The sequence below is a fragment of the Bombina bombina genome, chromosome 4 (genome assembly GCF_027579735.1).
Source record: "Bombina bombina isolate aBomBom1 chromosome 4, aBomBom1.pri, whole genome shotgun sequence".
NCBI lineage: Eukaryota > Metazoa > Chordata > Amphibia > Anura > Bombinatoridae > Bombina > Bombina bombina.
Window position 1 is genome coordinate 1169305339 of NC_069502.1, and position 24087 is coordinate 1169329425.

A 24087-nucleotide genomic window follows, 5' to 3' on the forward strand; every position below is an offset into this window, starting at 1 on the left:
TAACTATTTAATAGCTACCTAGTTAAAATAATTACAAAATTACCTGTAAAATAAATCCTAACCTAAGTTACAATTAAACCTAACACTACACTATCAATAAATTAATTAAATAAACTATCTACAATTATCTACAATTAAATCAACTAAACTAAATTACAAAAAAAACCCCACTAAATTACAAAAAAAAAACACACTAAATTACAAAAAATAAAAAAAAGGTTACAAGAATTTTAAACTAATTACACCTACTCTAAGCCCCCTAAAAAAATAACAAAGCCCCCCAAAATAAAAAAATACCCTACCCTATTCTAAAATAAAAATTAAACAGCTCTTTTACCTTACCAGCCCTTAAAAGGGCCTTTTGCGGGGCATGCCCCAAAGAAAACAGCTCTTTTGCATTTAAATAAACATACAATACCCCCCCCAACATTACAACCCACCACCCACATACCCCTAATCTAACCCAAACACCCCATCAAAAACCTAACACTAAGCCCCTGAAGATCTTCCTACCTTATCTTCACCACGCCGGGTATCACCGATCCGTCCAGAAGAGGCTCTGAAGTCTTCCTCCTATCCGGCAAGAAGAGGTCCAGAAGAGCGTCCAAAGTCTTCCTCCTATCCGGCAAGAAGAGGACATCCGGACCGGCAAACATCTTCATCCAAGCGGCATCTTCTATCTTCTTCCATCCGGCGCGGAGTGGGACCATCTTCAAGCAGCCAACGCGGAGCCATCCTTCTTCACCGACGGACTAACGACGAATGAAGGTTCCTTTAAGGGACGTCATCCAAGATGGCGTCCCTCGAATTCCGATTGGCTGATAGGATTTTATCAGCCAATCGGAATTAAGGTAGGAAAAATCTGATTGGCTGATTGAATCAGCCAATCAGATTCAAGTTCAATCCGATTGGCTGATCCAATCAGCCAATCAGATTGAGCTTGCATTCTATTGGCTGTTCCGATCAGATTTTTCCTACCTTAATTCCGATTGGCTGATAGAATCCTATCAGCCAATCGGAATTCGAGGGACGCCATCTTGGATGACGTCCCTTAAAGGAACCTTCATTCGTCGTTAGTCCGTCGGTGAAGAAGGATGGCTCCGCGTCGGCTGCTTGAAGATGGTCCCGCTCCGTGCCGGATGGAAGAAGATAGAAGATGCCGCTTGGATGAAGATGTTTGCCGGTCCGGATGTCCTCTTCTTGCCGGATAGGAGGAAGACTTTGGACCCTCTTCTGGACCTCTTCTTGCCGGATAGGAGGAAGACTTCGGAGCCTCTTCTGGACGGATCGGTGATACCCGGCGTGGTGAAGATAAGGTTGGAAGATCTTCAGGGGCTTAGTGTTAGGTTTTTTAAGGGGTGTTTGGGTTAGATTAGGGGTATGTGGGTGGTGGGTTGTAATGTTGGGGGGGTATTGTATGTTTATTTAAATGCAAAAGAGCTGTTTTCTTTGGGGCATGCCCCGCAAAAGGCCCTTTTAAGGGCTGGTAAGGTAAAAGAGCTGTTTAATTTTTATTTTAGAATAGGGTAGGGCATTTTTTTATTTTGGGGGGCTTTGTTATTTTTTTAGGGGGCTTAGAGTAGGTGTAATTAGTTTAAAATTCTTGTAATCTTTTTTTATTTTTTGTAATTTAGTGTGTTTTTTTTGTAATTTAGTTTAGTTGATTTAATTGTAGATAATTGTAGATAGTTTATTTAATTAATTTATTGATAGTGTAGTGTTAGGTTTAATTGTAACTTAGGTTAGGATTTATTTTACAGGTAATTTTGTCATTATTTTAACTAGGTAGCTATTAAATAGTTATTAACTATTTAATAGCTATTGTACCTGGTTAAAATAAATACAAAGTTGCCTGTAAAATAAATATAAATCCTATAATAGCTACAATATAATTATTATTTATATTGTAGCTATATTAAGGTTTATTTTACAGGTAAGTATTTAGCTTTAAATAGGAATAATTTATTTAATAAGAATTATTTTATTTAGTTAGAATAAAATTATATTTAACTTAGGGGGGTGTTAGGGTTAGGTTTAGACTTAGCTTTAGGGGTTAATACATTTATTAGAGTAGCAGCGAGGTCCGGTCGGCAGATTAGGGGTTAATACTTGAAGTTAGGTGTCGGCGATGTTAGGGAGGGCAGATTAGGGGTTAATACTATTTATTATAGGGTTTTTGAGGCGGGAGTGAGGCGGATTAGGGGTTAATACATTTATTATAGTAGCGGTGAGGTCCGGTCAGCAGATTAGGGGTTAATAATTGTAGGTAGGTGGCGGCGACATTGGGGGCGGCAGATTAGGGGTTAATAAATATAATATAGGGGTCGGCGGTGTTAGGGGGAGCAGATTAGGGGTACATAGCTATAATGTAGGTTGCGGCGGTGTACGGAGCGGCAGATTAGGGGTTAATAAAAATATGCAGGGGTCAGCAATAGTGGGGGCGGCAGATTAGGGGTTAATAAGTGTAAGGTTAGAGGTGTTTAGACTCAGGGTTCATGTTAGGGTGTTAGGTGCAGACTTAGGAAGTGTTTCCCCATAGGAAACAATGGGGCTGCGTTAGGAGCTGAACGCTGCTTTTTTGCAGGTGTTAGGTTTTTTTTCAGCTCAAACTGCCCCATTGTTTCCTATGGGGGAATCGTGCACGAGCACGTTTTTTAAGCTAGCCGCCACCGTAAGCACCGCTGGTATTTAGAGTTGCAGTGGCGGTAAATATGCCTGTACGCTCCCTTTTTGGAGCCTAACGCAGCCCTTCTGAGAACTCTAAATACCAGCGGTATTTAAAAGGTGCGGGGGGAAAAAAGCATGTGTAGCTAACGCACTCCTTTGGCCGCAGAACTCTAAATCTAGCCGGCTGGTATTTAGAGTTCTCAGAAGGGCTGCGTTAGGCTCCAAAAAGGGAGCGTACAGGCATATTTACCGCCACTGCAACTCTAAATACCAACGGTGCTTACGGACGCGGCCAGCTTCAAAAACGTGCTCGTGCACGATTCCCCCATAGGAAACAATGGGGCAGTTTGAGCTGAAAAAAAACCTAACACCTGCAAAAAAGCAGCGTTCAGCTCCTAACGCAGCCCCATTGTTTCCTATGGGGAAACACTTCCAAAGTCTGCACCTAACACACTAACATGTACCCCGAGTCTAAACACCCCTAGCCTTACACTTATTAACCCCTAATCTGCCGCCCCCGCTATCGCTGACCCCTGCATATTTTTTTTAACCCCTAATCTGCCGCTCCGTACACCGCCGCAACCTACATTATCCCTATGTACCCCTAATCTGCTGCCCCTAACACCGCCGACCCCTACATAATATTTATTAACCCTTAATCTGCCCCCCCCCCCCCAACGTCGCTGCTACCTATGTAGGGGTCGGCGATGTTAGGGGCAGCAGATTAGGGGTACATAGGGATAATGTAGGTGGTGGCTGTGTGTGCGGTCGGCAGATTAGGGGTTAAAAAAATTTAATAGAGTGGCTGCGATGTGGGGGGGGGCCTCGGTTTAGGGGTACATAGGTAGTTTATGGGTGTTAGTGTACTTTAGAGCACAGTAGTTAAGAGCTTTATGAACCGGCGTTAGCCCAGAAAGCTCTTAACTCCTGGCTTTTCTCTGCTCTGGAGTCTTGTCGTTAGAGTTCTAACAATCACTTCAGCCAAGACTCTAAATACCAGCGTTAGAAAGATCCCATTGAAAAGATAGGATACGCAATTGGCGTAGGGGGATCTGCGGTATGGAAGAGTCGCGGCTGGAAAGTGAGCGTTAGACCCTTTCCTGACTGACTCTAAATACCAGCGGGCAGTAAAAACCAGAGTTAGGACCCCCTAACACTGGTTTTGATGGCTAACGCAGAACTCTAAATCTAGGCGTTAGGGTTTATTTTATAGGTAAGTATTTAGTTTTGAATAGGAATAATTTAGTTAATTGTAGTTATTTTATTTCAAATTATTTAAATTATATTTAAGGTTGGGGGCGGCAGATTAGGGGTTAATAAATATAATGTACGTGTTGGCGATGTTGGGGACAGCAGATTAGGGGTTCATACATATTATGAAAGTGGCGGCGGTGTCCATAGCGGCAGATTAGGGGTTAATAATATATTTGCAGGTGTTTGGTTTTTTTCAGCCAGCTCTGCCCCATTGATTCCTATGGGGAACTCGTGCACAAGCACGTTTAGCCAGCTCACCGCTACCGTAAGCAGCGCTGGTATTACAGTGAGATGTGGAGCTAAATTTTGCTCTCCGCTCGCTGGGTTTTTAAAAACCTGTAATACCAGCGCTGTCTGTAAGTGAGCGGTGAGCATAAAATGCCGAATGTGTGCTCCTAATATCTGGAAAGTTGATTTAGCTATTTCTTTCTAATATTATTGAAATAATAGCACAACACCAGCACTCTTGACTATTGCTTTCTACCCCTCCACATTCTCTCCAACAAAAGCATTTTGATTTCCCAAACATGTATACAACCTTTTAGGCATTAAATGCCATCTTATTAAAATAATTGTTTATTGAATATAGAACACCAGCCTTTCAATAGTGGGTGAAACTCTAAACTCTCTTTTTAAAACAAGACTGTAACTGGGCAAAATATCTAAAGGCTCAGTCATTGGTTAATACACCACTGATAAAATGTGTTTATGTTTACATCCCACCATAGCAGTGCAACTGCCAGTGTTGATTGGGTCACCAAAAATGATATTCCTGAGTGGTACTTTAACTATGTGTTTTAACATCTTCACTGGGTTTAAATACATAGAGCAGCAGGGTCACAAGTGCTAAAATTACAAGCTCTAACTAATTATAGGATGCAATTATTCAGATATAATGCCCCTTTCAAAAATGTTATTCATTCAAATTTCCTTCTTTTACCACGTGACAAACATAAAATGATTTTACCAAACCGAGCAATGTATATTTTACAGAAAAAAATTCCCTTTAAGTAGTGTTTATAACAGCAGCTAAGACAAGCAGAAGGAAAATATTTATAAACCTCTATCAAAGCAATTTGTCTCCATCAACTAAATCATATGCAGTGATAAACTTAGACATATAATTACCTCTGTGCAAGAGTGTTAAAAGGATATTTAGTATTCATATTATTGGTATTAGCAAAAAGACTTATCTAGATTTACTGGTGGAAGTTACTAATATTTTAGCCCAAATACAATGGGATTCATGAGTTATTGGAAAACAATTCTGTGGATCTAAAGGCCTTTGAAGTCCACATCCCCACCTCCTAGAAAATGACAATATTTAGGGATGGTTTCTTCTTATGATATTCAATGCATATTATATGCACATGTATTCTACTCTGGATATTTAAATGCTCTCAATATATTTATTTGGCAATGGAAAAGTCAATGGGCCCCGTTTTAAGAAGCTATGGGCTTACAAGGTTCTCAGGCCCTGCAATGCTACATCTCCTGATGGAAGTTAAGATTATACAAAGATTTTCTTGTGCAACCACTCAGTCAAGAAAAGGGGTTGTCAATCACCCCTCTAGGCACAGTCCATGATTTTAATCCACCACCTCTTAGGGGTCAGTGAGGTTAGAAACCAGTGGTTGCTGGCTTCTATTCCTTAACATCATGTCCTTCTTTTATACCTGATATTAGTGGAGTTTGCCTAATATGAGTGGCCAGGACTTTTTATTTTCATAATGTAAACGGTAAAGGCAACAATCCTGGTGGTTATTTTATGGAGAAATTTCAGTCATTTTTTTTTTAATTTTCAGAAGTGTTTCAGAACTTATCGAAAGATGGTCAAGGGGTTTACCTGAGTGGGGAAGAGGTAAGAAAATGACACGTTATACAGTTTATACTAACATAATCAAGCTTTTGGATGCTTGTGTACATTGTTTTTTGATTATACAAGTAAAGCTTAAAGGGACACTGTACCCAAAAATTTAATTTCATGATTCAGATTGAGCATGAAATTTCAATCAAATTTCGAATTTACTCCTATTATCAAATTATTTTCATTCTCTTGGTATCTTTATTTGAAATGCAAGAATGTAAGTTTAGATGCCGGCCCATTTTTGTTGAACAACCTGGGTTGTCCTTGCTGATTGGTGGATAAATTCATCCACCAATAAAAAAGTGCTGTCCAGAGTACTGAAAACAAAATAAAGCTTAGATGCCTTCTTTTAAAAAAAATTATAGCAAGAGAACGAAGAAAAATTGATAATAGGAGTAAATTAGAAAGTTGATTAAAATTGCATGCTCTTTCTGAATTACAAATGAACAAATTTGGGTTCAGTGTCCCTTTAAGAAAATAAACAGACTAAAAATTAAAAAAACAATTTATGATTGTGAGTAAGGAAATGCTGCATCAATACTAACTGAGGGTACATATAGAGGGCATATAGAGTGCACAATGCTGCTGGGGCACATTCATCCATTGCTGCATAACCTGGCTGGTAGTAGGGTTTGCAGCATATTGAGGTAATGCAAAGTTAATGCTTTAAATTTCAATTATTTTAATCTAGAGAATCTAGGAATTTCTCTGCTTTTTGTGTTGGGGTAAGAACAGAATCTCTGGAATGAATACATTTTTTGTAATTATTTCATTGTTTTTCTTAATTTCACTTGGTTTATTAAAAGGCTTATAGTGGGATTTTAAGATTTATGAACTCTGCAAGGGACCTCACAGAAAGCAAATATCACATTTTAAAATGGATCTAACCAGTGGCATTAATTACTAGTATCAAACAAAGTATATACAGCACCTTGCCAGCTCAAAGTTCATGTGCAAATTGGGATAGGGTAGCTGCTATACCCCATACATCATTAATTACTAGTATGTCAATATTAACACTGATTATTTGTTCCCAGAAAATATATTGCAATTGATTTGGGAGTGAATATTTTAGAAGAGAAAGTATCAGGCTGAAATATTATGTCTCACCTGTGATGGGTAGAGATCCCAGTGCCTATGTGACATAATTGTATCAAAATGCTGTGATCAGTGATCTTGATCTAATATAAGGTTTAAGTTAGGAATTGGAATTAGAGTGAGACATTACAATTGAGTTAAATTAGGGATTAGGATTCAGGTCTAGGATAAAAGTCAGTAATGAGGTCAAGGCTTGGATATAACCCCCCGGAAAATGTTTGGGCAGTGAGTGTGTATGTGTATATATATATATATATATATATATATATATATATATATATACTGTATATATTTGTTTATTCTTAAAGGAAAGTGACAAGCAGCTGATAAGAAATATATTAAAGGAATACAGGAACACTGTTTGAAATGATCTGGGCCAGGGGCGTATTAGGGCCTAGGCCAACAAGGCCGGTGCCTAGGGCAGCAGATTTGGAAGGGGCCGCACATCTGCCCTATCCTCACTCTAAAAGCCAGCACACAGTACAGTGAGCGATAAAGTGCAGGCTTTTACAGAGAAGACAAGGCATGTGCACTGATTAAGGTCGCTCTTCACAGGCAGTGCTCCTTTAAAGCGTTGCTTCATTTAGAGCTGCCGGCATTTTTGCAGTGGAAGCGTTCTTGGTGAGAAACTTGCCCGGGGATATGCTTACAAGGTGAGGCTGGAGAAGACCTTGTGCCGATATGCTGCCTCCCCTTGTCAGCTGTGGTGGATCTGCGAGCGCAGTGCTTATTGCAGGTCTTAGTTACTAACAGACTGGATGCCTCTGTGCACTGCTTAGATCAGCTTGTGATGTCTAATTGTAAACTCTCAGCGCTAATGTATGTTAGCTACTAATAGCTAGCTTTCGCTGCATTCATGAACCCACTAAGTAAATAGTAAACGAGCACTTAAAACGTTTCATTACTTGAATGATTGTAATTACTGTATGTTGTTGCATGTAAAGGGCAGTGATAGTTTTCAAAGTGTATTCTTCTTTCCCTCCCTTCCTCTCTCCCTTCTTTCCCTTTCTCCCTCCCTCCCTTCCTCAACTCACTCACTCCCTCAACTCCCTCCCTTCCTTCCTCCCTCCCTCCCTCCCTTCTTTCTCTCAACTCCCTTCCTTGCTCCCTTCTATCACTTTCTTTCCCTCCCTTCTTTCCCTCCCCCATTTTCTCCTCTCCCTACCCACTTTTCTCTTCTCCCTCCCTCCCTTCCTTCTTTCCTTTCCCTCCCTTTTCTCCCCTCCCCTTCTTTTCTCTACCTTCTCCCAGGGAGAAAATTGAATGAGATGCATGCAATTTAACCCACCTGTATGCAAGTGTTTTGCTAGCCATTTTCTTTTGAATTGTTATGGAAAAAAAAAATGAAAAAAAAAAAAACATTTTACACACTGACCCAAAAAAATATTAAGGGGAAAAAAGGCCTAGGGCAACGCAAAACCTAAATATGCCCCTAATCTGGGCCCTTAATCAACCCCACAGTCTGTAAGGTTGATTTCTGCTGTTGTCTCTTGTCTGCATAGCTTTTCGATGACCAATACTGCAATATTGAAATGTTCAGAATAGGTGGCAATTTCAGCGGGCAAAAGCAGCTAATTCACATAACAAAATAAAGGTAAATTAGCTATTTGTAAACAATGTAATACATTCCAGAGGGTTAAATAGATCTTTGGGAAAGTATTAAAGGGGAAAATAACACAGGGCAATGTCCTTTTAAATTTTCCAATGAATAAGTGGAGACTTCAACATTAAATTTTTTCCCTTCATCAGAGTGTCCCCTAAAAATGTATTTGCATGCTGAACTAAGTTAATAAATGTATATTCAACTAGTGAGTAAGCAAGTGATTACCTACATTATGTTTTTATTAAGGAGTATTAGGATGTGGTACTAACCAGCTGAAAAAATTTTTTTATATATATTTTTCTTTTATTGAGGAAATTAGAGACATAAAGAAAATATAATAATAAAGTATACAGTACAGTATAATAATAAAGGATACCCAGATAAAATTGCAATAAGTACATAGTAGTAGGTGCTCAACCATAAGTAAAGGTAAACTCTTATCTGGGAGTCACATTGGGTTCATCACCAAGATAAATAACAATCTAATATATTCAAATGATTAACTAGAAATATTAACTGTAAAAAGGAGGTTCTGAAGAGGTGATGCCCATGATTGGAGAATTAGTCCTCATTATCTGATTTTATACCTTAGAGTATACCGTTCTCATTGAATGAATATGTGTGTAGCCCTTAGAGAGATGATAAGGTAGAGGCGTGCTATAAGTATTACGTGGAGCTTCAGAGAAAAAATAAATAAAAAGGGGGGGAGGGGGGAGAAGGATTCTCTGTCCACAGAAATCTAAATTATCAGTCAGGGTATATTTCTGTCCATGGTAGCCAAGTTTCTATATGGAAGTCCATTTTGTCTAGTATTGAGTGGGGGTAAGATTCCATTTGTTTCATATATTTTATCGTGGAGATTACTTGTGAAAGGGATGGGGGGTTTTGCATTTCCAAGCTCTGGCTATTTTTGATTTGGTAGACATTAGTAAGTAAATAATAAGAGTTTTATATGCCGGTGACATTTTTGGCAGATCTAGATGAAGTAAAAATGCTTTATGGCTGAAAGGAATTCTAATGTTAAGTTGAGCGAAGATGGCGAAGAGTTGTGTCCAAAGAGGATTGAACTTAGGACAGAACCACCACATGTGGGAGGGGGTACCTATCTGATCGCATTCTCTCCAACACATGGGGGAGTGGTTACTGAAGATGTTATGTAGGATAGAGGGAACCAAGTGCCATCTAACCAGTATTTTATAGTGTAGTTCCCAGAGAGTAGCACAGTGTAAATATTTTTTGATGAATGCTATCGCTCTGTACCAAGAGTCAGTGTCAGCAGCAAAATTCAGGTCTCTCTCCCAAGCACAATACTGGGGAATTTTGTGACAGCTTTGTAGATCTAAAAATAGGCTGTAATGATAAGAGAGGGTCCCTTTAAATCTTCATGTTTGAGACCATCTTTGTTCCCAGGGTGTGTGATCTGTTTGGGAATCCCCATGATCTCAGAATGGAGAGGAAGCAGAAGGCTTCAAATCTATGGCTAGGCGGTATTTGAAGAGTAATGCACAATCTGGGGTGTGACATCAATCTCTTGTGTTCATAAAAGTCAGAGACTGGAGGCAATGGATAGAGCTTGCAACTGTCTGGACAGGGGAAGGGTGAGGGGAGATCTCATTGGCATGTCTGATCTGATCCCAGAACTGCAATATGTCTAGTATTATGGGGTGGTTAATCTCAAGGGCCTTTTAATAGTGTGGGTATCCATGGTAGGTCAGTTAGTTCAAGGCCTTTCAGTAGGGATGATCCCTCGATTTCACGCCAGCGCGAAGAGTGATCTGTACAGTTCCAACTCATTAAATGAGAGAGACGAGCTGCGTTATGGTAAAGGATAACGTTAGGCGAAGCTAGGCCACCCTTAGTGACTGTTCTTTGAATGGTCTGTCTGGGCGTTCTAGGTTTTTATCTCTCCAAATATAGTGAAATGCCTTCATGGTCTCCAATAGGTATTCCCACCTTACTCTGTCAAAGGCTTTTTCAGCGTCTAAGGACAGAGCAAGGAGGGGTACTCTCTCTTTCGAGACTTTGGTGAGAATGTAAAATATGCGTCTAGAGGCATCTGGCCCTCTCTCAAAGGGATAAAGCCCACTTGATCAGGGTGAACTAATAGAGGAATTATTTTAAACAGTCTATTGGCTATGATTTTGGCACATAGTTTATTGTCTAGGTTAAGGAGATGGGTGGTAGCTGACACATTCTTTAGGGTCTTTCCCAGGCTTTAGAATAGTAGTTATTGACGCTTCTAGAAATTCTTTGCTAAAAGAGCTTTTGCGCATTATTTCATTAAACATTCTGCAAAGGATGGGGGAGACCAAAGGCTGAAATATTTTATAAAAGCGACCTGTATAGCCATCAGGTCCCAGGGATTTACCAAGTTTAAGGTTTTTAATGCTAGTCTGAACCTCTTCTATGGTGATAGGGGTAATAAGGAGTTGAAAATTTTCCTCTGGAAGTTGGGGTAAGTTAAGAGCATCTAAGAACGAGCGGACGTCTGTTAGAGAGGATATATGTGTGGATGCGTTTTGGTCTAAGTTATAAAGGGCGTTATAGTATGATTTAAATGTATCGTTTATCTCTCTGGGGGAGGTGATTAGTTTATTATGTTTTCTGAAAGAGAGAATCTTGGATTGTGCTGTACAGTGTTGTAGTTTTATGGCAAGTAGGGAGGTGGCTTTATTACTTTTATAATAATATATCTGTTTGAGTCTCTCTAAATTAGCATGAGTTTTCTGAAATTCTAATGTTTTAATCTGTTGTGAGACCTTAGAAATTTTATCACTCAGGATAGTGGAGTAGGATGTGTGAATTTGTTCTTTCAAGGATCTGAGTTGACATGTTAAAGTAGAGAGTGACGCACCTTGTATTTTTCGAATTTGGGCCAAATTTTTAATTAAAGTGCATGTAAAGTCAACCTACTTGCTCTGCATCATAGTATGTATTTTCTAAATTAATAGTGAGTTTCATTCATCAAAATCGCAACATCGAATTGTAAAAAGAAATATTTAATAATTTGCCTTGTATTGTTATCGGCGATTCCTCCGCCCGACATTATGGTCCCACATTATTTTGTTGATTAACAGTTCTATTTAGTACTATTTTCCTTTTCCCCGGGGCGTCAGGCCGGTTGTTACCTACGTCACGCAAATCTACTGCGCATGCGCAAACTACCCGATGACGTTACCACCTCAATGTGCATCCGCGATTAGCGCATTCGCAATAACTCGAAGGAATAATGTATTCAATGTAGTCTACGAGTGGAGTGAATTGTTCTCCTTGATCGCAAAGTATTCAATGAATGGAAACATTCATTGAATACTTTGTTATAATTTTGTTACGGAGCATTGATGCATGCGCAATGTGAAACGAGGTGCCGAGGTTTACAGCATATTGATTGATGAACGCATGCGCGTATTGTCATGCTAAAAGTAAACGCATGTGCAAATGAGAGCCCGGATCGTGAACGCGATTGAAAGCGACGTCATTGAGTGGGTGGTAGATATTACAATGATGCTGTGTGAAAACCAGGAAGAAGACGGTTGGGAGGAGTTCAATGCATAGAACGCAGATAAGTTTAGAGATAAAAATAACGATAAATATAATTTATTTTGAAATAAGATTATTGCGGTTTTCATATATATAACATTGGGAACAAGAAGTTAACAATTAATAAGCAAAAACTTACATTCACTTTAAATGTCCTCTAAGGAAAGCTTTTAATGAAACCCAAAGTATCTCAACCGAGGTCTGCGAGGTATCATTAAATCTTAGATATTCAGTGATGGTTTCTTGGATTTCTGATTTTCGGATAGGGTGAGTGATTAGCCAATCTTTGAGGTGCCAAGTAGGTGGTAATGGAGTATTAAAGTGTGGACCTATAGAGATTAATTGAGAATCATGGTCTGACCAAGAGATTGGATATTTTGGCATAAGAGATGTGGTCTAATGCTTGTGAGCTTAAGAACAGATAGTCAATTCGAGTATAGGATTTGTGGGGGAAATAGTAAAATGTGAACTCTTTGTCTGAGGGGTGGAGAGCTCTCCAGACATCATAGAGGTCGTATTGAGGAGCTTTTGAAAGGCTTTAGAAAGAGAATGAGTAGATTGTTTTAGAGTGGCCAAGTCTATCTATTATTGGATCCCAAGTTAAATTTAGGTCACCTCCAAAAATTAGTTCACCTAGTTTTACCACTGACACTGACTCCAAGAGCTTCCTCAGAAACTTAATTTGCCTAGTTTTTGGGGCATACGCATTTACTAAAGTGACAAGTTTGTCATCTAATTTGCAAATTAGAACAATGAAGCGTGCTTGGGGATCAAGTTCAATGTATATGGGTTCATATTTAATGTTGGCGCTAATAAGGATACCTACTCCTCTATATTTGGTCAAATAAGAGGCTTTTATGATTACTGGGGATCTTTTATAAGTATGGGAAGTATCTGTATGGGATAGCCAGTGAGTTTCCTGTAGAAATGCCACATCAACTCTAGATTGTTGAAGGAGATTTATCAGGAGACTGCGTTTTGTCAGGGAATTAAGGCCTTTGGCGTTATGTGTCATAATGCGAAGGTCCGTCATGATGTAGGGAAGGGATAAAAAAAATAAATGGAGGGGGTAGGGGTGTAAAAGGGTTCTCTGAAGCTAGGCTGACAGTTTATTAGTAAAAATGCCTCTATCTATAGAAAAAGTTCATAAATAGGTGGGCTTAGGTTATAAGAGTTTATGAGGGATTGGGGGGGAAGTAGCTTCCGGGAGAAATAAAAGGTAAGAAGTATATGAGAGTGCACAAGATATTAAAAAAAAAGATAGTTCAAGTTCTAAGTATTACTGATGTGTAGGCAGTATTGGGAGGTCTATATAGATAAGTGGGGTGAGAGATAAGAGATCTCTTAGTTGGTGTGTACTATTTATCTAGGTCATAGGGAGGGGGTTCTGGGGTCTTTCCGCTAGAAAGTAGATTGTAGGTATGCTAGGGGAGAAGGATGGAAGTTAGCGTGTGTGGGGGTATCAAGTTCAAGGTATTTTTATAGGAACAAGATCTAACTAACTCAAAAGAAATGTTACGGTTGACATTGACATAAGTTAGGTAACATCATAAGAATACATATAAAACTGGAAAACAGGTAAATTAAACTTATTATAAACAAAACCTTGGCAACTGTGAGGCAGTATGAGATCTGCTAACTAAAGAGTAACACGATCCTGTGGATGGGGTGGATTATTATGATCTGTATCGTATATAGAGTGTGCTTACAATTCGAGTAAAGGTGAGATATGTGTTTGAGTGACCTGTAAGTTAGTGTATAATGGCGAAACGCGTTGATGGTATGAATAGAAGTTGCTGACATTGAAGTTGCTGGCATTGAAGCCACAATATCCAATCGAAGGATTGAATAGGATTTAAAAGGGACTTAATTTCTCTCAAAAAGGATTTTACTAACACTCTGCACAGAGTAAATATATAAGAAAACGTCACGGAACTACTTCCCATAGTAGTGTATACAGACAGTGACGTCATCAACCCGGAAAACCAACTAAACGGAGCTGCACAGATACCTGTGCCCAGCCAAACACCCAGAAAGTTCCCAGACTGAATCAAGGTAGGCACACAGAGGTGTAGCAGTCCGTTATAGTGTGGTACTCTTTTGAGGATAATTCAACCTGCTATAAAGCCCTTCATAAAGCCATTTATAAATCTGTACTCTCTTATCCAACTATTTGGCTACAATCTATTGGGTCAAATTTGTCCACATATTTTGCCTACAACATTTGTATTTGTTTGCTATACCTACGATAAAGATACAAATATTAAGGACTTTACATATACCTTATCTAAGCACTATAAATTGCTGAGTTCTTAATGTGCAAGAAATAAGGTGGATACTAATATTTATGAGTATGACCGTTCATCTATAGGATACATTTTTTAACATTTTTAACATTGATTTGTATATTTTTAATAGATTTATGCTAGTTATACCCTTTTTAATATTTTAGAATTTTACTTAGCAATAAATACTAGCTTTTACATCATTCTGAATTTGTGTTCATTTTCAATATCATCAGGTGGATTTAATATAGACACCAGTCTGATATAATATTTTTCAACCCCTTAGCTGTCTAGCGCACATATACACATTCTTTTTTATATATTCTTTGTATCTATTCTATCTGTTTTATTGGGAGCAGATTAGTACATGTGCAGGGGTTTTACTTGCATTTCTATCTCAGCTCTCCATATAGGATAAGACTTGAGCTAAATGTTGTAATTGTCTGACGAGTGTATATCTGTATCGAAGTGAATAGCCTCTCCTGTCTTCCTCTAGATGAGGAATGTGAGAAATGTATGTGTCTCTAATGTTTGTCAATGTTAGAGTCTGGGTCTTTTGTAAGATGTGTGTATTGTCTAGTGTTAGGTTATAAGTATTGAAATATAAGTCAATATAAAGCTAAACTTTAGAACTACAACAATATATACACTTTTGAAAACTTCCAAAAAGGATACTTGGTCCCCAAGCCATATGCTGGACACTATGGATGGAGGAACTTTTGAGAGGTCAGTAGTCCTCACCAAGCATAGTTCAAAGTTGGAGATATGTCTGAAGTAAACCTAAACAGTATAACAGGAACAGATTATAAACAGCTGAAATCTTCTAAAATGAGTTATTAGATTTGCAGGTTTAGGTGGTTTAAAAGGAGGGTACAATGTCCAGGGTAGGTTTAGGAGTCCTGTTAAGGTGTAACCTAGGGTCATAGATCTTCATTTTAGGCAGTTTGGTCCTTATTCCTGTGCTGATGATTATGTCTGTTCTAAGCATCCTCATTGTGGGCTGTAGGTTCTTTCCTTTTGGATTGTTGGTTAGGTCGTTTTGGCCGTGGCTGCAATTCTGGTGCTGTGGCATTGAAAGTGTCTGTATTATCTGTTGGGTCATAATTGTGTCGAGGAACGTAATGAAGGCCCTCCAAAAGCAGGAGTTTCATGCCCTGTTCTGGGTCAGAGATAACACAGGAGTGTTCTTCGAATTGAATAATTTAACAGGAAAGCCCCATCTGTATTTTACAATGTGTTTTCGGATGCATTGTGTGGTTTGTTGGAAGGTGCGTCTCTTTGCTAGGGTGTGAGAAGAGAGATCCAGAAAGATTTGTATAGTCTTATAGAGGTCTTTCAAATTTTTGTTAAGAAATTAGGCTCTAAGTATTTTCTCCTTAAAGGTGTACTTATGCAGTCCTGGGATGTAGAGCTCGTTGAGCTCTGTCTATAAGTGATTCCTGGTCTTGAAGTGTTCCAAGAAGTTCCTTAAGTAGCCCCATCAAGAAGCCAGGCAATTCTGCAGGTCCTACTTCCTCGGGGATCCTGATATTATTACGGCGTGACCTGTCTTCCAGGTCGGTCATTTTGGATTCCAGAGATCATGTCTGTAGAGATTGAGTATAGGAAAGGAGATTGGTGTGATGTACATGAAGGTCTTCATGCTTTCTCTCTAGTGTTTCAGTGTGGTCTCCCAGGGATGAGATGTCTCTTTTAAGCTCCGCACCTGAAGTCTTAAGATCCTGTTTAAGAGAGGAGTAGTGAGAGTCCATTTTATCAGTGAGAACTTTGATGGAGTTTAAGATTGTTGAATGCCCTGGGAAAGATCTGTCGGTATGTTGGGTGTCAGATCTATGTGTAACCTTAAATAAAAAGGTAGGTTCCCTTGAGTCTTCATCTGAAACGTCTTGATCATATTGAATTTTGCTGTTAAAATGGTTCTTTTAAGTACATCAGATTGCTTTTGTTTTTTCTTTTGAGAATGAGCCATGGTGATGGTTACGATATTTGTCTTAGGTGTTAGTATTTTACAGGCATACAGCACTACAATCTTCCTTGTGTATAGGAAAGACAATATGAGAAAGTCCGGCACCCCCTGTGCAGCAGAGTTAGCCCATCATTTAATTTCTAGGTTGTGATATAAAATAGATAGAGTGCAGGGTTAAAGCAGAGGTAGGAGAATTAGTGCGCTAATCAGATGATGAGGGTATAAGCCTCCTGAGGGAGAGAAAGATAAAAAGGTAGATTCCCTTGAGTCTTCATCTGAAACATCTTGATCATATTGAATTTTGCTGTTAAAATGGTCTGCTACGGTTCTTTTAGGTACATCAGATTGCTTTAGTTTTTTTCTTTTGAGAATGAGCCATAGTGATGGTTAAGATATTTGCCTTAGGTGTTAGTATTTTACAGGCATACAGCACTACACTCTTCCTTGTGTATAGGAAAGACAATAAGAGAAAGTCCGGCACCCCCTGTGCAGCGCAGTTAGCCCATCATTTCATTTCTAGGTTGTGATGTAAAATAGATAGAGTGCAGGGTTACAGCAGAGGTAGGAGAATTAGTGCGCTAATCAGATGATGAGGGTATAAGCCTCCTGAGGGAGAGAAAGCAACCTCTGGAAGATGGAGTTGTCTGCTTAGTTCTAGTTATACCTCTTATGCGATAGTTGCTTGATTGAAGATCTAAGGGACTGTTGAAGTAACTGTCTGTCTCCTGGGGGGTGCTTCTCTAGGGTGATGTAGGAAAAAGGGAGATGGGGTATAACCCGTGGGCAAAATGGGCCTAGAGGAAAGGGAGGAGAGAGACTAGGTACACTAACTCTTTGATCAGCGTAATATTAGGAGGCTTAGATTAGGTGAAGATAACTGTGAATCCCAGAAAAGAAGTGTTGAGCTTTGTTATATAATTGAGCAAGGCCTGCTAGCCTGTGGGCCTAAAATGCAACTTTATAGCCACGTGGAGAGAGCTCCGCGCAACAAATTGGCTTTTCAAGTGCCTTGAGAGCCTGGGTGAGTTAGGAAGTCAACTCCTATACAGAATCAGTTGCGGCAATAATAAGGTACCTTCTTTTCTTAAAGGTGGTATATGGCTTGCTTAGTAAGGATATTAGGGTGTTACAGATTTATAAAAAACAAATTGTATTATACCTCAGTGGCAAAACCTTGTGTTCTGTTGGTGGTAGTCTGATTGTAGAGCTATGTATAATGGTAGCTGGGGAGTGAGTTTTTTTTTTTAGAAAATGTGTGTTATTGAACAGTACACTCACCCAGCACTGGCATCTGTGCTGCTTTTATAAACTGCAGGTCTGCTTTAGACTTTCTCCAGATGCATTGTATGTGACTGTAGGTTGGTACCGTGTCCTGGAGCCTCCATTAATTACCCTGATAGGAGCCTGGGTTGTAGGTGTCTGTAGGGACATTCCACTACACAGCGGTACCTGCAGTGATCAGAGCGGATCTCCAGTGTCTACCGTCAAAATGCCTAGCGTACCAGGTAGTCTGCAGGCCTCTCATATGCCGGATCTCTATGTAGGTGCTTCGATTGCCAGGTAGGGTGAAGTCAGTGTTATGAGTACCAGGCTAAGTTCTACTACATTATCCTGGTGAAGAGTTATAAGGTAGAGTTGTAAGATCTCACTCTTCGCCACAGTTCAGGAAGGATAAGATACCCATAAAGGAAGTATGGTGCTCTGATGGAAAGCGCTGTATTGTGACGTGGGAGTTCAAATTGGCGCCAAATCAGTCCGGTTACACCGACAAGTATTTTCTCTTTTTAAGGGATTTGGATTTTAGGTGCCGGTCTATCCGAGGTTCCAGTGGGTGGTAGAGAAAAAACAGTAGGCGGTATGAATAATAAGATTCATAACAGCCTTTGAAATAAAAAATTTGAACTTGAACTACGGAGCTCAGATGAAATGTGACTTCTCTATGTTACGGCTAGCTCCAACCCCCCAGCTGAAAATTTTAATAGCTGAAAGTGTGTTCCTAATGTACTGAATACAGTACATTAAACTTATCAGTTGCTTGCCTGAGGTACATTGTCCTTTTAAGAAGATTTCAGATGTTAATTTCTTCAAAAATAGGTTGCAAATACTTATTGATAAAGAAAAAAGTATAAAATGTATTGCTAAATTTTATTTTCAATGTAATCAAAAATTAAATAAAATATAGAACATCTTAAAGGCAATCTCATACAGTATGTTATTATAAGAGTAGTTATTTTAGCAAATTTTGTTTTTCTATAACTGTATTTTTGCATATAATGTTCACCGTGTAACGACCTTTAGTCAGTTTATTCTTATGAGGCATTTGTGTTAATTGCATTAAGTAATTATTAGAGACGGACACTAAGTACATTCAATATCTCAGTAGTTAGAATCAATCAATAATATCAACAAAAGTATAAAAAAATTACATGATCATGAATCTGATATTCCAACGTAACCTTCCAAATTCCACTGATGCATTTGATATCCAAACTGTTAGTATTGAGTGGGTATTGAAAAATCTAACTATTGTAGAATTAAACCATCTTTTGTAATAACATAAGTGTATTAATCTCCGCTCAGCAACAAACCAATGTTCGTGGCCATATAAAAAATAATTTTTTACATGACTGCAAGAAATGAAACTAATTGAATTATTTTATTATTTTTAACTATATAATGGTTTATGCTGTATTTCAGTGGATGCAGATTATCATGTCAAGTTGACATCAAGGATAATGACTGGTAAGTTGTAATACATTTATATGTATTTTCTTAACAATAGATTAGAGAATTTGCAAATGTATTTGTGTGTATAACTTTTACAGCAATCAATCAGCCAAAAGCTGCAGACAAGATACATGTTTGCCATTTATTTCCCTAGAAAATTATGAATTATTGCACATCCTTATTTACTAACTGGAAGCATTGAATCACCAATTTATCATATTCTATGAGAATTGTGAGATACATATTTGTGACTCGATATTACTAAATTTGAATCTATTTTCATCTTATATGAAATTTTCTTTAAAAAGCTGTTGCTAACTATTAGGTAGATTATGAGTTGTGGGTTCCTGTTTTAATGCTGAAAATATGGTCATTTCAGCGTTAAAAATCAGCCAATAGGATTTAAGCAGCTTTCATTCCTATTGGCTGATTATAGTATAAACTTAGTTTTTTTTAATTTCACAGGTAAGTTTTTATTTATGTTAAGATAGGGATCTTGTAATTTTAATTTAAAGTTAGGGGGTTGTTAGGTTTAGGGGATAATAGTTTAATTTAGTTTTTGGCGATGTGGGGGGCTGGAGGTTTTATTTATTATAGTGTGGGCAATGTTGGGGTGCAGGGGAATAGGGGACTTTACCATAGTGGTGACGATTTTGGGGAGTGGCGGAATAGGGGTCAATAAATTTTATTAGTGGCGGCGATGTTGGGGAGTGGCGGAATAGGGGTCAATAAATTTTATTAGTGGTGGCGATGTTGGAAGCGGCAGATTAGGAGTTAATAACTTTAATATAGTGTTTGCGATGCGGGTGGGCCTCAGTTTAGGGGTTAATAGGTAGTTTATGGGTGTTAGTGTACTTTGTAACACTTTAGTTATGAGTTTTATGTAACAGTTTTGTTGCGTAAAACTCATAACTACTGCTCTCAGATGGCGGTACGGAACTTGTCCGTATAGGGTGTAACGCAAGTTTTTTAGCCTCACCGCAAAACTCGTAATGGCAGCGCTATGGGAATCCCATAAAAAAAACGTCATTTTTTCAAGTGCGGGACTGACGTTGCGTTACAGGCTAAAAGGCTTGCGGTACAGCTATACCGACAAGACTCGTAATGGCTGCGTTGCTGTTTTAACGCTGAAAATACCATTTTTTCAGCATTAAAACACAAACGCAAAACTTGTAATCTACCTGTATCTGAGAACTCGGACTTATTTTTCAATAAATACAAAAATACTGTATAGAAAAAAAGGAGATTTTAGCCATATACTTTACATAAAAAGACCAATTTATTCTAATTTGTCCACATGCAAAACTGTGATTTTAGGGATATGACAGAAAATAATGTTTAAAAAAAATCTCCCAACACTTAAAGGACGTACAAGTGCAAAAAAAAGTATTAGCACGGAATATTATAGTGCTATAGCTTACATATAACTACAGCCTCAATTACAGCCAAGCAGCTGTAGTTTTGTTGGCTCTTTTTGGTTTGGAAAAATCGCAATAGGCTGATTTTGCATGAAAAAAGCCTATAACACTTGTACGTAACCGTAAGCCCAACTGGTAATCTAGTCCTAAATGATCTGAGCTCGCAGAGACTGCAGAACAACTGATATAATCTTACTCTTTATATGCAGAGGACTTTTTTATTGCTGTCTTAATACACAAAAAAGCAACTGAAAATTCATATTTTAGTACATATCTTTCCTACCCCCACTTGCTTACATAGGCGTATTATGGCCTAGTTCAACAAGGCCTAGGGCAGCAGATTTTGGAGGGGCAGCACATCTGCCCTATCCTCTCTTTAAAAGTCAGCATACAGTACAGTGATCGATAAAGTGCAGGCTTTTACAGCGAAGACAAGGCACGTGCGCTTATTAAGGTCGCTCTTCACAGGCAGTGCTCATTTAAACCGTTGCCCTGGGATATGCTTATAAGGTGAGGCTGGAGGAGAAGACCTTGTGCCGATATGCTGCCTCCCCTTGTTAGCTGTGGTGGGTCTGCAGCGCAGTGCTTATTGCAGGTCTTAGTAACTAACAGACTGGATGCGTCTGTGCACTGCTTGGATAAGCTTGTGATGTTTTATCATAAACTGTCAGCACTAATGTATGTTAGCTACTAATAGCTTTCTCTGCATTCATGAACCCATGGAGTAAATAGTAAACGGACACTTGAATAGTTTTATTACTTGAATGATGGTAATTACTGTATGTTGTTGCATGTGAAGGGCAGTGATTGTTTAAAAGTGTATTCTTCTTTCCCTCCCTTTCCCTCTCCTTTCTTTCCCTTTCTCCCTCCTTTCCTCCCTCAACTTCCTTCCTCCCTCAATTACCTCCCTTATTTCTTTCCCTCCCTTCCTTCTTTCCCTCCCTCCCTCCCTCCCTCCCTCCCTCCCTCTCTTCTTTCTCTCAAATTCCTCCCTTGCTCCCTTCTTTCACTCCTTTCTTTCCCTCCCTTCTTTCCCTCCCCCTTTTCTCCTCTCCCTCTCCCCTTTTCTATTCTCTCTCTCTCCCTCCCTTCCTTCTTTCCTTTCCCTCCATTTTCTCCCCTGCCCTTCTTTTCTCTCCCTTCTCTTAGGGATAAAATGGTATGAGATTAATGCAATTCAAACCACCTGTATGCAAGTGTTTTGCTAGGCCATTTTCTTTTGAATTGCTATGAAAAAACAAACAAAAAACATTTTACACACTGACCCAATAAAAAAATTAAGGGGAAAAAAGGCCTAAAACTTTTGGGGGGGCAGCAGAATTTTGAGTGCCTAGAGCAGCACAAAACCTAAATACGCCACTGCTGCTGTACATAAATTAACATTTAGTACATATCTTTCCTACCCCCACTTGCTTACATAGCTATAGGCATTACTGTTGTTCATAAATTAACATTTTAGTACATATCTCTCCTACCCCATGTGCTTACATAGCTAGAGGCATTACTGCTGTACATAAATTAAAATTTTAGTGCATATCTCTCCTACCCCCACTTGCTTACATAGCGATAGGCATTACTGTAGTAAATAAATTAACATTTTAGTACATATCTCTCCTACCCCCACATGCTTGCATAGCTATAGGCATTACTGCTGTACATAAATTTACATTTTAGATGGGAATTCAACACACAAAAGTAAATATTACAAATGACAATATAAAGGCACTATTTGTAAACAATTTAAAACACGTTAGCAATACATAGTAACAAAGTAACATAGTAGATGTGATTGAAAAAGACAAAAGCCCATTGAGTTCAACCTATACAAATCTTAATATACTTACAAAAATGCTGCAGTTGAGCCTAAATGAATCCCATTAAAAAGGTGAGCAATCATATCCTGAATTCTGTTCATAGCCAGAAATGTAACTAAACCATTTTTAAATGTATCTAAGGTATTGGGCATTTACTACCTCCTTAGATAATGAGTTCCATGTGTTAATTGATCTTACAATGAAAAAACTTTTATGTTGCTGGAGATTAAATCTCCTTTCCTCCAGCCTAAAATTGTGACCTCTTGACACAAACAATTTTCTTGGAATAAACACAGCTTCTGGCATCTCTGTATATGGGCCTTGAATATATAAAGTAATTATGTCAGCTCTCAAGTGTCTTTTCTCTATAGAAAACAGACCCAGTTTGGCTAACCTCTCCTCATAGCTTAAATTATCCATTCCCCTTATTAGCTTTGTGGCCCTTCTCTAAACTTTATCTAAGTCTGCAATGTCTTTTTTTGAGATCGGTCCCCAGAACTGCACTCCATACTCAAGGTGAGGTCTTACCATAGATTTATATAGTGACAGAACTATGCTTTCCTCCCTTGCATCAATGCCTCTTTTGATACATGCTAGTATCTTAGCCTTAGAAGCCACTGCCCTGCATTGTGCACCCATCTTTAGCTTGTTATCTATTAATACTCCCAAATCCCTTTCCTCCTCGGTCTGGCTAAGTCTAGTCCCATTTAAATAATAGCTTGCTTGCTTTTTTTTTTACTGTAGAAGCTTGCATTTTTCAGTATTAAATCTCATTTTCCATTTACCTGCCCATTCTTCTAATTTTTGCAGATCGCCTTGTAAAGCAATGTCATCCTGCTCTGACCTAATGACCTTACACAACTTTGTATCATCTGCAAAAATAGAGATGTTGCTCTTTAATCCTTGCTCCAAGTAATTAATAAAAATATTAAAAAGAACAGGGTCCATTACTAATCCCTGGGGGACTTCACTGATTACCTTTGCCCAATCTGAGTATGATCCGTTTACTACTACTCATTACTCCCTGCCTTTTATCCAGTTATTTATCCATGAGGAATTAAAATGTTTCACTGGGAACACATTGAAGAAAATACATTTTTACAGAACACTGTCCTTTTAAAAGTCCTTACATTTTACATTTAATTTTTTTTACAATCACCATATTTTTGCTTTACTGAAAATGAGCTATGTAGATAGATATCCTCTATCATGTTTAAAAATAGTCACATTTGTTATATATTAATTTGCTGTCTTTTTATATACTTTTTCAGTGCATTTATTCTCGTGGACCCAAAGAAACTGTCGCCTGATTACCAATTCATCCATATACAACAAAATATACAGAATTTTGTAAAATAATGTGAAATATTTTATTTTGAATTTTGCTCTATTTGACACTCAAGCTTTTTACTGAACATAAGAGAAGTTGACTTCAAAAATGATATAAGTAAAAATATTGGAGTAAAATTATTATTACTTAAAATTAGTGAAGAAGCGAGACTATCAAGACATATTTTAATCATTAATGTAAAAATGTACCATATACTATTTACATTTTAAAAAAATATAATTTCATTTCAGTACATTAAGATACAATATTATATGTCAAATTTAATTAACTATTTGGTATTTACAAATATTTTGGTGCATTTTTTTAAAATAACAATTGTTGATCAAAGTTGTTTGTTTTATAAAACGTTTGTTACAAATTAAAAAAAAAAATTGTAAATAATTAATAAATGCCAATTTATCGATTTAGTTTCTTGGTGTCTAATTTAAAAAAATGAAGAAATATATTTTTAGTTTTTTGTGCTATTAATTATTAGGTATAAGTGAATAAATCTGTAT

The 24087-nt window shown here is 38.1% G+C and overlaps 1 protein-coding gene across 1 annotated transcript in view; it reads left to right on the forward strand.

The window, feature by feature from the left end:
* Positions 1–23732, forward strand: part of LOC128658136 (calpain-13-like) — a 281469-nt gene extending 257737 nt beyond the window's left edge. The window contains exons 23-25 of the mRNA XM_053712636.1: positions 5727–5782; positions 18978–19022; positions 23511–23732. Of these exons, the coding sequence (XP_053568611.1) occupies positions 5727–5782; positions 18978–19004 (83 nt within the window). The 3' untranslated portion in view covers positions 19005–19022; positions 23511–23732. The remainder of the gene's footprint in view (positions 1–5726; positions 5783–18977; positions 19023–23510) is intronic.
* Positions 23733–24087: the final 355 nt, after the last annotated feature.